The 13,535-nt window shown below is 41.0% G+C and overlaps 3 protein-coding genes across 3 annotated transcripts in view; 2 read left to right on the top strand and 1 right to left on the bottom strand.

Moving 5' to 3' along the window:
• LOC130686843 (Fanconi anemia group J protein-like) overlaps positions 1 to 11,174 on the top strand; it is a 31,847-nt gene extending 20,673 nt beyond the window's left edge. The window contains exons 5-15 of the mRNA XM_057510010.2: positions 6,037 to 6,227; positions 6,331 to 6,482; positions 6,624 to 6,713; positions 6,888 to 7,009; positions 8,157 to 8,245; positions 8,332 to 8,598; positions 8,667 to 9,100; positions 9,187 to 9,475; positions 9,579 to 9,805; positions 9,869 to 10,156; positions 10,241 to 11,174. Coding sequence (XP_057365993.1) covers positions 6,037 to 6,227; positions 6,331 to 6,482; positions 6,624 to 6,713; positions 6,888 to 7,009; positions 8,157 to 8,245; positions 8,332 to 8,598; positions 8,667 to 9,100; positions 9,187 to 9,475; positions 9,579 to 9,805; positions 9,869 to 10,156; positions 10,241 to 10,922 — 2,831 coding nt within the window. The 3' untranslated portion in view covers positions 10,923 to 11,174. The remainder of the gene's footprint in view (positions 1 to 6,036; positions 6,228 to 6,330; positions 6,483 to 6,623; positions 6,714 to 6,887; positions 7,010 to 8,156; positions 8,246 to 8,331; positions 8,599 to 8,666; positions 9,101 to 9,186; positions 9,476 to 9,578; positions 9,806 to 9,868; positions 10,157 to 10,240) is intronic.
• Positions 1 to 13,535, top strand: part of LOC130686839 (importin subunit alpha-3-like) — a 36,487-nt gene that overhangs the window by 13,992 nt on the left and 8,960 nt on the right. The gene's annotated exons all lie outside the window — the stretch shown is intronic.
• Positions 11,251 to 13,509, bottom strand: LOC130686837 (uncharacterized). The gene is made up of 10 exons (XM_057510003.2): positions 13,364 to 13,509; positions 13,201 to 13,269; positions 12,886 to 13,079; positions 12,750 to 12,807; positions 12,442 to 12,684; positions 12,284 to 12,379; positions 11,957 to 12,208; positions 11,742 to 11,886; positions 11,579 to 11,682; positions 11,251 to 11,495 (listed from the first exon to the last, which is right to left on the bottom strand). Coding segments are annotated over exons 1-10 (1,347 nt in total). The 5' UTR covers positions 13,366 to 13,509; the 3' UTR covers positions 11,251 to 11,311.

Here is a 13,535-nt window from a genome sequence, read left to right as displayed (position 1 = left end):
AGTTTTTAATATATTTATAAGAGAGAAAGAGGAGGGAATGGATCGTTCCCCTCATTTTGTATCTTTGCTCTTTATAAAAGAATAGGATGGATTTTTTTTTTTTTTTTTTTTTTTTTTTTTTTTTTTTTTTTGCTTCATCTTTGGCTGCACACCCGTCTTATTTCTCTCATCATTTTCCCATATCTTTTGTGCCGTGGGTGTGTGTGGCATTTGTCTATTCATCCATCCGTTCCTTTTTTTTTTTTTTTTTTTTTACTATAGTACATCTATATATTAAACACAATTCCACGGCACGGCCTGTGCACATCAGACGTCTACTTCCGCTCGTCTTCTTCTTATTTTATTTTATTTTATTTTTTTTTTTTTGTTCCTCTTTCTCTCCGGTCGTCACGATAGTTCGTTCTCTGCAGAGCAACAACTGTGACGTGATTTTCGAATGGCCGACGTTACAAATGATCGTTATAATTTCACAGTTGAATAAGCTCATTTATATCGTGCGCCTTTCATTTGGGGACGTTTCTGAATTGTGCGTCAGTCATGCATCGGCCAATCAATCGGCCAACGGTCGGCCAGGACGAGAAATATAATATTTCGTTGACTTGTGTCATCCACCTTTTCCGTTTCGCTCAGCGAAGAGCAACAGAAGCGCAGCCCCTTATCACATAATGATGAATATGTCACGGATCGTTGTGTCCTCGGCGCTCGCGCATACGTCGCTCCAATCAGGCCACTAGCGAAATGACACATGCACCGCCAAATGGACATCGCATTGCTATCAATGAGAAGCAATCAGCTCGTTGTGGGCTTAATTATTAAATTCTAGTACCATAAAAACCCGACTTGCGGCAATGTAATTCGAATCATTGCGCACATGTCTTTTGACTTTATGAAAGGGGGGGGGGGCCCTCATCCCCTTCATTTTGGAGGCCTACAACATCTTGCAGGTGTTTAAAATTCGTTTTTAAGTTTGTGCGAAGGATGCGCCGATTGGGGATGCGAAATTTCGATCGCATAATCATTTTGTTGATGAACATGTCAGATGGTCGATTATTTTGTAGAGAAACAGGCACGTGATTACATAGTTGATGATTGGCATAGCCTGTGCGTTTGTCTGTATCGACCGAATCGCAATCTATACGAAGCAGCTGACATTTTACGGTCCAATTCAACTTGTTTTCATCCGCTGAATCTTTTCATCTCACGTTCATAAATCATAACATCGATTGTTGTGAGCCTTGTCTGCACGCGTTGCGTTTTTGAAAAAAAAAAAAAAAAAATAACCCACAACTTTGTTTACCTTTCTGTTTGCTAAACTTTAGCGGAAACAAACTTTATTTCTAGTATTCGTGATGATAAGGACAAACTTTTGAAATCTGCACTTCAATTCAATGTCTTTATCGAATTTCCTAATGAATTTGGTTCAAAACGCAGACGATATGTTGAAGGCCGAGGTATTCATTTTCAGGCTTGCATTTTATTTTTAAAACGAAATTTTCAGTGCTCTTGTTATCGAAGGAAAATGGATCTTTGGGAGCCACATTTGGTTTCAGATTTATTTTTCGTTTAACAAAAAAAAAAAAAAATAATAATAATAATAGTAGTCTGTCCCAGCAGCGTAGATTCGTGTACCGTTCTCTAGTTGAATATGTAAAACTACGTCAATGCACACCGTGTCGGCCATAGATGCTGGGAGGTCTATATGAATAAATCATATACACGGCGAGCATCGCTTTCCATCTGTCGCCGAGCGCACGATGTTCTCTGCATAATTTCTTAATTTGATTTCCATTCCGCCGTTCCCTCGTTTAATATATCAGCGGAGGTCTTGCGGCTGGGTTATAGAGGAGGAAGGCGGAAGAGATAGAACTGGATCAGATCAAGAGCGAAACGGGAGACGTTTGGTGTAATCCAAACTCGGCTAAAAGCTCGAGGAACTTGCGGCACAAAATTCGGTTTACAACATGTCGGGAAGGCGCTCTCGAGTCATGGATCTTCAACATGGGGAGGCCTATGTTTTACACGAGATCTAACATTTCAAACGACCACGTTAACATCGAGAACCCAATATGCCTTTTAGCGGTGTACCCGTTCATCATCAACAGGTAGATGATTACCAGAAACTGTAACAGCCGCCGCCGTATCAGGTATGGCGAGTCGATGAAATTTCAGTCCCAACTCAATTTCGTTTGGCCTTTTTGACGTTGGCCAACGCAATGGCTCGCCGGTGCTCTTCGTCGTCATAACGAAAGGGGATGATATTCGTGCTCTTGCGCGCTTATCTAATGCCTTGCCTCATTCATTTTGGTTTTCCCCGATGACATTTCCAATCGATGTCGAAATCCAGTTTTTCCACCATTTAAAAAAAAAAATCGAAAGAAACAAAAACACGTTTTCTACAGTCGCGTCGTGTATATATCGAGGTTATCAACAGAATTCACTCACAAGAAGAAAAGAAAGAACAAAAAAAAAAAGAAAATAAAAGCCAATCGTGTGAGATAACCGCGTGAAACGAGAGAAAAGGAGAGAGAATCGATAGAATGATGACGTTGTGAAAAAAAAAAAAAAGAAAAAAAGAAAAGAAAAAGAAATTCACGATTTCGGCACTTGATTATTTTTGCATGACTAGTGGGCAAAACGGCCAGTTACACTCGTTATGACGCTCATTCCCCATCTCGTTTTTTTTTTTTTTCTTCCCCTATTTCTCGTTTCATCCTTCCCGGAATCGATATTCCCCAAATTCCCACTCTTAATGAGTGCCCATTTGTTATTGTCGATGATTATACACTAATCTTTTTCCTGTTCCCATTCGGAAATTTTCAAAAAGTGGTCGCATTTTTGCTTTTTAATGAGGAAAATGGACCGCCAAAGTTATGATTATTGTTATTCAAATGACGATGTCGGTAATGTAGTTGAGACAACTGATCGTTGTGTGTAGCGCACTCCGTAATATCCTGTACATCCGCGGCGGCGTTTGTCATTTTTTTTTTTCTTCTTCTTTCTCTCTTCTCAATGAAAAAAAAAATATATATATATATATTTGATACGCTTGTCGGCATCTTATGTGGGCCGCCCATCTCGCTTTTATTTTCTATTTTTTGGCTTTGAGAATTCTAGGTCCCTCTTTTTTTTTTTTTTTTTTTTTTTTTTTTTTGCCATTCGAACCCGTAATTTCCGTCTCTATAATATTCGCCCTTTCTCCTCCCATTATATACGCGGCTTGATTGTAATGACATATTTTATATCACATTGGATATGCCGAAGCTCTGCATTTATAAGGGGTAAAAAAAAAGAAAAACTCTTTTTTTTTTTTTTTTCCTTTAATTTTTACTTGTATAGTTATTGAAGGGCGCGTTTTTTTTTTTTAAATACAAAATGGGGCGTTGCTCATTGGGTGTGGTCGTGAGCAAGGAAGAGAGGCTCACTTACACGACGTTGAAATACATAGTGAATCCGCCTCCTTCTTTTCTTTTTGTCCCCAGCAGCAGTCTGACAACAAACAAAAGACGATATCAAATGTATACGATGCACAACAGTTTTGAAAATGCAATTTGAAATATTTAAAGAGACTCTGTCGTGAGCCACCGATTCCCGCTCACTGTTGCTATTTCAAGGAAAACGAATGCGCGCTAACATTTTCCGGTAGCCATTTTTTTCTTTTTTTTTTTAAGAAAAAAAAAAAAAATGAAAACTTGTCATTCTTCGAATAGATTGGGTGCCAAATCCATTTTTTTTTCTCTCTCTCTCTCTCTCTCTCCTCCTCTTTCGTTTTCAAGGCGAACGGATGATGATGGCGGGCGAAATTGAATTTTCGTGCATCAGCAGCGTCGCAATATGAAAAAGGGTGAGCGATACGGCAAAGAGGTGGGGTGGGCAGAAGGGAGAAGAGGGGGGGGGGAGTGAAGTGGAATGGAGTGGGTTTGTGCCGGCTTTTGTGTCGGAGCGGCGGGTGCAATGACATTTGCAGCATCAGCAGTAAGGAGCCGTGAGTTACGCAAAAGGGATCTATAGAAGCGGTGGCGGCGACGGCAGCAGCAGCGGCAGCGCCAGCTGTCACCCTCAGAACGCGCGGCAATTGGTTGGCACGACACGGGTGATGGGCAACGGAGGGAGGTTCGGCGAAGAGCAGATTCCACGCCCTCTTTTTCTTTCTCCCCCCCTCCTTTGCGTTCCGCTTTTCAGTACACAATACTTGAGAGCCAGCTTTTGATTTTCTATTTCTATTTTTTTTTCTTTCTTTTTTTTTCGTATAGTCTGCCCCCTTCTACTACTCCCCGTGTTCGTCGTATTGTTGTTCCTTTCCTTCCTGTGCGCTGCCCCATCCAACCGACTGGCCAATAGCCGACAGTTGCAACCCCTCCACCTCCTTCCTTTTCTGTACTTCAATCTATTGATGTCCCTCTCGTATTTTTTTTTTATTATTTTGTTTTGTTTATTTATTTATTTATTTTTTTATTGAAAGAAAAACACACATTTTTCTTTCGTGTTTCGTTAGCGAGAGAGAGAGAGAGAGAGAGAGAGAAAGAAAAAGCAAAAGCAAACGCAAACGCAAAAGCAAAAGCAAAAGCAAAAGCCCAGGAGCCTTGCCGAAATCCGAATCGTTTGTATGTTCACTTATCGAATAAAAAAGGACATTGCGTACTGTAGTGGCTACAAGACGCACCTCGAAATGTTTCATGGATTTAAAAAATAATAATTATTTCAAGTCTTACTACACTTCATGTAACTATCACGAGTCATGTTTATGCGTGCGCTACTTGTATACGAGGCTCGCATAGTCAAGTAGGTTCGTGATTTTCGGTCCCCAACCTTTTTTTTTATATTATTATCTCCATTTTTTTCGTAGTCACTTTGTCTGCGAAACACGAAATATGGGGAAAGAAGAAGAAGATGAGAGACTCTTGTAAACTGCTGATGCTAGCCGCTTCGTCATCTGGTTTGCTTCTAAGCTGGTGCATCATCTACTATATGCAACGCTGCTTTGATCTTCTCGACTCAATTGGCTTATCAAGGGAAGAGACATGAAGAAGAAGGGAAAAGGTTTTTTCTACATCGTCTGCCAATTAGCAATGGCCGTCCATCTTTTTTTTTTTCTTTTTTTTTTTTTTTCTTTCTTTGATTTTCTGTCGGCTTGTACGCCACTACTTCCATGTCAGTGTGTATCACCTCGCCCAAATGATGTTACAAATCTCCAGAGTGAGCAATAACGCATAGAGAAAGGATTTGGACGACGCTCCGCGACGTCGATTACACACTCGATCGACACAGATGGCGTTGGGGCGTTGATGATTTCCCACGAGAGTAGGAAATATCTTCTCTTTTAATTCGTTTTTTTTTTATTCAAAAATAAACTGCGCATGTTTTAAACTTAATTCTCGTGTTAAACGAAGGAAAAGAAACTTTTTTTTTTTTGGTGGGGGGGGGGGGGGGACCAGCATAAGGTTGTCCAGTTAAATCTCCATGGTGACCGACCCGGACAACTGTAGGTACACAAAAGAAGCCTTGCTATTCGTGCGTGTATCCACCACCCGCCCCTTAATCGCGCTGAGCTTGTTACCGATGGACCCCCCCCCCCCCCCCCCCCCCCCCCCCGTTTTTTTTTTTTTTTTTTTTTTTTTTTTTTTTATCTCCAGAAAAATATGTATAATGTACAAATACGATATAACGAGATATGTTGGTCTATAGAAAATAAGTAGCAACGATCCTCTACCTCATCATCCGATGCAACTATCCGGATTTCCCTCTTATTCCGGTTTTCCCATCTCTCTTCCCCCCCGCCCTTACCGTTCACTCGAAAACTCGGAGAGAGGGGAAGCGCTATCAAACTTGATGTCAATCACGCCAGACGTCAGGCACAATCTCCACTTGGCCGTCTGTAGCAAAAAAAAAAAAAAAATAATAATAATAATAATGCTTTCAAAAATGATCTTTACGTGAATTATTGTTGTGCCCGTATCATCATAGAGTTAAATGCAGGATGCGTGGCTAGTGATTGATTTGGACATTGTTTTTCGGGTTTTTTTTTCTTTTTTTTTGCAGATGCCACCGATACTAAAGTGGGCTTACCATCGTCGGCAAACTGGAACGCTCGACAGCCGATCAAAAACGAGTCGGTGTATTTCGCAGACAATTCGAATGTGAAAAAGGAATCGGTCAGCGACATGTCGGCCTTTTATTCCGATGACAACAGCGATGACGATTTCAAAATGCCGACCAAGAAACGGACCAAGGTAAAATAACAACGTGTCACGTTGAGATTCGAAACAAAACAAACGATGATCTGATTTTGTCTTTTGCTTTGATGTTTTTGCGTCGTTCGGACGTGGACGTCAGATGTCGAAATCACCGGCCGAAAAGCCGGCCATTCGGCCAGCAGCTGCAACGGCAGTCGAAATGGAGGACGTGAAGAAGGAAAGAGCGACGTTGGCGGGCGATGGACAGGTCGAGTCACCTGCCGAACAAGCGTTCGTTCAACGCAAGCAAAGGTACGTTGAACAGTAGCGCAGCTTTGTCAGGGTCGACACGGTCCGAGATAATCGCATGCGATTGTTTGCTTTGTCTGCGTATGGCGAGACGCGTTTGAAAAAAAACAAACTCGGCAGCACTGTTTACTCTTGCGCATCCAGGATTCCCAAGATCTTTTTCGGAACGCGGACGCATAAGCAAATCACTCAAGTGGTCAAAGAATTCCGCCGCACCGTCTACTCCAAGACTCCGTGAGTCACGCGATGGCCTCCCGCGTACTCGACAGCTACGCGGGCCCATTATTTTATTTGATTTCTTTTCTTTTCTTTTCCTTTCCTTTTTCGTTTAAATTTCCACGCTTTATAAATTTTTATTTGTTTAAAAAAAAAAAAAAAAAATTCTTCAACGGGAAAATGATGAATTAGGATGGGCGTGCTGGCCAGCCGGGAGCATACTTGCATCCATCCGGAGGTGTCACGCTCTTCCAACAAGAACGAAGGTTGCAAAACGTTGAATGACCCTCGATTGGCTCGACAAGACAAGATCCACAGTCGACCTTCTGCCCGTTTCAAAACCAAAGGTATTTCATCTGTGTTTGTCTAATGATTTCATTCGTGCTGGCCTCGTTTCTCCGTTTTTTTTTTTTTTTTTTTTTTTTTTTTTTTTTTTTGTTTTTTTTTGTTTTTCCGTGCTGGAATTTAATCGTTAGAGCATCAAATTTGTTCGAATGAGATCACAGAACATAGGGCAGATCTAAGGGAGGGGGGAGGAAAAAGGAAAAAAAAAAAAAAAAAAAAAAAAAAAAAAAAAACTATGGGTTTCAAGTTTAATTGTCTGTCATTAGGAGACAGTAAGAAGGAGGAGCTAGGAAACTATCCGGTTATTCGAGACGATGAGACACGATACACGTTTTCAAGATCGCATTTTTTTTTTACTTGCGCATCGTCATTTCATTTCTAGTATTTCTTCTTTTCTGCCATTCATTCATTTTCAAAAAGGAGGGATTGGTTTCCACCCTTCATTTCGTTTTTTTTTTTTTTTAATGGAAAAGAAAGAGAAGCTCCTTGGCTCTTTGCCTCTTTGAAGGCGGTCTCGTAATGAATCCTATCTTCAATCCATTATCCAACCGGTAATCATGGCAAAGGCGGTGTCGTTCTTACAACTTATTTTCTACATTTTCGTACTACAGCGTTTATTTTATTTGCCTAGCCGTTTGTAATGCGAGTCGAAGAGTTTGTCCGTCTTTTTCTTTATACAATGACGGTTTCTCCGTATCTTTGCAACGAGCCGTTCATTTCTTTACAAGTATTTTTTCTTTCATGACAAAATGACCATGCTCCGTTTTTTGTTTGTTTTGGTTTGTTTTGGTTTGTTTTGGTTTGTTTTGGTTTGTGCGTGGTAAAATTCAAGCAAATCCCGTTTTTCGACAGTTTTTCGTGTAGATATTGTTGGTTCATTGAGCAGGGCGATAGAAAACGAGTCGAGTTTCGGATTCTTCTATCACGTTCCTTTCCTACAAAAGACATTCCAGACAAGTTGACCACTATACACCGGAACTTTAATGAGTTTTGTTTGTTTTTTTGTTTTTTGTTTTTTTTTTTTGTTTTAATTTCGCCTTATTCTTCTTCTAGTTGTACTTGTTCTCATTTTCCCCTCGTTTCTTATTATCTCCCTCTTTTTTGTATTGTTTATTTAACAGGTTGGATGTTCCTATCGTTGGCAAGGCAAAGAAAAGCTCAAAACGCAAGGACAAATTCGTAATTACGGCTTGGACAAAGGCTGGGTAAAAAAACACATTCTTTATCGTTGTATCAAAAAAAATCTCATACTTTTTATTGCATTATAAAAAAAAAAAAAAAAAAAAAAAAGGATATCGAAGATCTGGTGGGTTTAGGTCGGCGAATTCGCGTTTGCCCGTACTACGCTTCGCGCGACTTAGCGGAGCAAGCGCAAATCGTGTTTAGCCCTTACAATTACCTGATTGATCCGAAGGTGCGTCGGGCAATGAAGATCCCTATTGATAAAAATGTCATCATCCTCGACGAAGCGCACAATATTGAAGACTGCGCTCGCGAATCGGCTGGTGGCTCTTGGTCGCAAGAGGATTTTCATTTGGCTCTCAATGACTGCGAAAAAGTATGACGGGGATAACAAAGCAATAAGAATGGCCTTCTCAATTGTAATGCAAATTCGGTGTCGTACAGATTGGCAACCGGCACCCGACAATGGAGAGAGAAATCGATCGGCTGGCCAAATTCTCCTCGTACATGATGCAATGGATCGGCAAACACGCACCGAACATGAAGAGCGTTGGCTTCGACCGCGAGGTTCACGTTATGAACGGCACGGAATTCATAGCCAATTTGAGTGTCGACGGTTACGGTCCGGAAACGTTGACCGAACTCAAGGCGATCATCGATTACATCTTCAACGAACAACTCGAGTCGGACTTTAATGACAAAGAGGAGAACCAAGAGCCACAGTTGTCGGCCGTCACTCAGACTCTACTTGAAGGATTTCTCATGATCGTCGATTTGATGTTGAGTGGCAATCACGTCCGTCGTGACGACTATCGAGCCGTCGTCGTCCGTACTGTCGAGAGGAAACAGAAAAAACAAGCGGGGTCATCATTTTTTGGGTCAGTTGCCAATTCCTTCCCCGCCGATACGATGATCTTATTATTTTTTTTTTTTGCTTCTTTGACTTTGAAAATGGATTTGACAGGAAAGCCAACATCGCGTCGCAATGGACGTACGCCCTCAATTTGTGGTGTCTCAATTCGGCTGTCGTGATGCAGGAAATCAAAGGGAGTACGCGCTCCATCATCGTCACGTCAGGTACGCTGTCACCGATGGCCTCGTATCAGACTGAACTCGATATCGATTTCAAACTGACTCTGGAGGCCAATCATGTCATTCCGGCCCAACGGGTTTGGATAGGCACCATCTCGCAAGGACCTAAAAACACTCTACTCAACGGCACTTTTAAGGTTACTGGCACTTTCGAATATCAGGTATAGACTGTTTCCAGGTGATGCACAAACGCAAAAGAAAAACACCAATATTATTCTTTTTTTTTTTTTTTTTAATCTTTTCTACAATTGTATGGCTGTCAAGGATGAACTGGGCCGGTTGTTATTGTCCGTTTGCCAGACCATCCCGCACGGTGTCTTGTGCTTTCTGCCCTCTTACAGCCTGTTGGAAAAGCTCGTGGACCGATGGCAGGCTACTGGTCTGTGGCAACAATTGTCCACCTCGAAAACGATTGTGTGCGAGTCTCGAGATTCGCGCGATTTCGAAGAAACGTTGAAGAGTTTTTATTCGGCCATCGAAGATAGCGAAAAGTAAAAGACTTCATTTTATTACGCGTTTTCCAGACTAGTTTCTAATGAAATTCTATATCGTAGCGCCTTAAGCTGCAATTTGAACGCCTCGTGTGAGCTATCTAATGAAAATCCTGAGAAAAAGAAAAGTGACTTCCCTAGCGGGGCCGTCATGCTGGCCGTATGTCGAGGAAAAGTCAGCGAAGGCTTGGACTTTACCGACAATAACGCCAGGGCTGTCGTCTGTGTCGGGATTCCATTTCCTAATTTCAAAGATACTCAAGTCGAACTTAAACGACAGTACAATGATAAACTATCTGCCACTACCCCTTTGCTCAGCGGATCTGAGTGGTATGAGATTCAAGCCTTCAGGTTCGTTTTGAAATGTGTTTCAAACTTCGGATTGCTTTTACATTAATCTAGTTCGTCTTAAAAAAACAAAACAAAAAACAATAGGGCATTGAATCAAGCACTTGGACGGTGTATCAGGCACAGAGCCGATTGGGGAGCCATTCTTCTTGTGGATGACCGTTTTGCAAAGACGCCGCGATACGTAAACCAGTTGTCCAAATGGGTCCGGTCTTCTATTCGCCACTACAACTGCTTCCCACCCATGTTAAATTCGCTAAAAGAATTTGCTGATAATTTTGTGGCTGAAGACGCTGCTTCTTTAATTGCCAGCCAGCAACAGTTAATTCTATCAACACAGCAAGAATCTCAATCGTCTACTGCCATCGTCGCCTCTTCGCCGTATTTCGCCAAATCTAGTGCTGCAGCCGCTGTTGCCGTCTCGTCGCCCGAAGTAGTTTGCATATCGGAAGATGAAGGCGATACCCGTCTATCTGAAAGTGGTAATTCAACAATCGAAATTTCGCCGATGAAAATCAACCGACGTGCACACGAGATGAATGTAACACCCGTCAGGCCTCCTGCTAGTAAACCGGCGCCCGTTGCGCTGCATCCGCAAGAGACGAAGGCGACACCAGTGCGCGTGCGCGTGGCCGGCAAGAAACCCTTTGCGACTTTGCTAGGGAACTCCAACAAATTGTCGATGTCGCAGAGGAAATTGGCTGCCGAAAATGGGTCTCACTTTTTCCAAACCACGAGTACAACTTCCGGAGACAGTAAATTTTCTTAATACGTACCTTAGTGCACACAATACGTTATTCTCTAATCAAGTTGTTGCCAATGTTCGCCATTCCAAATGTACCTTTATCATCCGTCTTTCAAACACCTTCTAGTTTTAGTTGGTCGCCGATAACACGTACATTTGATTTTTGTTAAGTCATTATACTGTTTACCGTTACCTTGGAATTATCACGTATTTTTCTATAGCATTTTAGGGGAAATAGCCACCATTTGATAATCGCTGGATGCCTGATTTTCGTAAAGGAAAATAAATCAAATGTGCCAATGCAACACTTTCTGAAATCCACGGTAACGTAAACAAATTATTTACATTTTATTGGTTTAATATGCTATGAATTTTAACTTATGCTGACAAGCAGAACTGCGAACCACACTTTCTCAGGTATTAGCTAGAAGTACAAGTGCAACGTTGAAGAGAACAATGCCAACAGCACTAATCGGCGACTGTACCGCTGAAGTCTGACAGACATTTAAGTCTTGCCACATCTGAGAGCACTTTGGATCATCGTTTTCGGGATACAGTTCCGTAATATCGATGAATTTGTAATACTTTAAGGCGTGACTGAAAAAGAAAAATTAAATTTCCGGTTAATTATATGCAATTCATCCAACAGGTAAGGAAGGTAAGCAAAAAAAATTTCTTACTAATCTGGTGAACTTTGATTGCTGTCTGCCGGAAGCGGGTACAAACTGTTCCACTGACGTTTTGCACCAATGCCATGACTAGAATGGGCATTCATTAAGTACACCTAACATAGAACAATAAAATTAACCGCTACATAATATTTATTACTGTTTTAACGCATACCTTTGGTGGCAGATAGGTCAGTGGGATGAGTGCAGACCCAGTCCATCGTGACGCACTGCGATTAACCGTATATTTCAGAAGGGAATCCAGATTTCCCACTTTATTGTAGTAGCCGTTCCAGAAGACGACAAGATAATGTCCCCATCTATCGTAGCAAAAACAACGTCAAATTACGGAAAAGAAAAGCAAAAATCCTGGTGAGAAATGATACGTACGGTCCTAATTCAATTTCAACGTATCTGAAATCGGGGTAGCTCAACAAATAAAGATGGACGACTTCGTAATTGTACAAATCAGCAAATGGGCCTCCAGTGGCTTTTTCGGGAGCTCTATCGTCGTAGAACGGGGCGCTCACGTTCAGAATCAAATTTCGGCTGGATGCGTCAAGTTGTATGTGCAAATCGACACTTTCATCAGGAGAAAGTGCTTTGCCGTTCCACGAATTGGCAATCTTAAAACTCCGGATCCTACAAAGACGGATGTTAATAATATTATGTAACAACTTTTAGACACCAGATATTTAAAAATATGGATATGCTTACCCTTGCATTGCATCCGTCCAGACCGATGATGTTGATCGAATTTGATCTGCTGATAACACAGTAACGTCGAAGGGCTGATAGGTTTCTAACTGATGGCTAGACAACGATGTGACGTTAATGGCTTGCAATAAAAAATTAACACTTAAGGGAGTTCTTACTCATCCAACTCTTTAGATGCATTATTACTGACAGGGTAAAGAGCGTTGACAGCACGCTTGTCGTTAATCCCATGAAACGAATATATGTTCATCTTGGACGTGTTGGCTGGCAAGTAACTTAAAGCTATGATGGCGGTTCCATTCCATCTTTTATCAGTACGGTCTGCGTTATAATCAATCAACATTCCAAATTGTATGGTGTGGCGATATCCATTTAAAAGTAGCACGAAGTGATGACCCCACCTGAAAAAGAATTACAAGCTAGTTGTAAAAGTAATTCAATCGGAATAAAGAAACGGCGTTCTTACGCTCCCAGCTCAATTTCGATATACTGTTGTAGATCATTCAGGAAGAACACTTTTATCACTAGGATAAAGAAAAAAAAAGTTTCAAAACAAATTAAACAGTTTCTTTTTTTTTCAATCTAAAAGATGATATAATTACATTCAAAATCCCAAAGCCTCCATTTAGGTTCACCAGGATCACCAGGTGTGTCTGGAGGTGGATCATCATAGAAAGGAGCTTGAATCACAATTTTAAACGATTTTTCATCATGGTTCTCCAGGTTTATCTTGATTTGCTCAGCAGAACCTAAAGTCACATTGTCCCACGAAGTCTTTATGACATAATCTGCACCACTAATTAATTGGCAAATTTTGTTGAATTATTCATTTGTCAATTTTGGATTCAATTTATGCATAGTTTTATCAATTGGCTGGGCTACAGCATGTCAACACAATGGAATTTTAATCAACCTACTTTGAATAAGAAATGACCATCAATAAATGACACCAAAAGAAGAATGTGCAACTAATGCAATAAAAATCCCTGCGTTAAACGACACGAACATTAGAAGAAAACAAGGAACATAAAAACAAAAATTTCTAAATAAATTTAGAAAAACTTGGCTAATTACACTTACATGTTTGCAATTTCAAACTTCAAATGACGGATTCCCGAAAAGCCAAATCAAATGCCGATTTGAATAGCACCCCTTCTTGGTCACGGCTTTCTAGTGTGATGTAAAAATTATGGCAATATAATTGTTATCACATAATTAGTCGGCGAAGTCGTGATGCAATCTAAACATTTCC

Source organism: Daphnia carinata, chromosome 2 (genome assembly GCF_022539665.2).
Source record: "Daphnia carinata strain CSIRO-1 chromosome 2, CSIRO_AGI_Dcar_HiC_V3, whole genome shotgun sequence".
Classification (NCBI taxonomy): domain Eukaryota; kingdom Metazoa; phylum Arthropoda; class Branchiopoda; order Diplostraca; family Daphniidae; genus Daphnia; species Daphnia carinata.
Note: the sequence above shows the minus strand (reverse complement) of the source record. Positions and strands in the feature narration are given on the sequence as shown.

What these genes read in the sequence shown, in the direction of transcription:
- LOC130686837 (XM_057510003.2), bottom strand. An exon ending in GAGGCTTTGGGATTTTGAAT is followed by an intron (nt 12,808 to 12,885) that starts GTAATTATATCA and finishes TCTTTATCCTAG; the next exon opens with TGATAAAAGTGTTCTTCCTG. An exon ending in TGACCTATCTGCCACCAAAG is followed by an intron (nt 11,683 to 11,741) that starts GTATGCGTTAAA and finishes GTTCTATGTTAG; the next exon opens with GTGTACTTAATGAATGCCCA.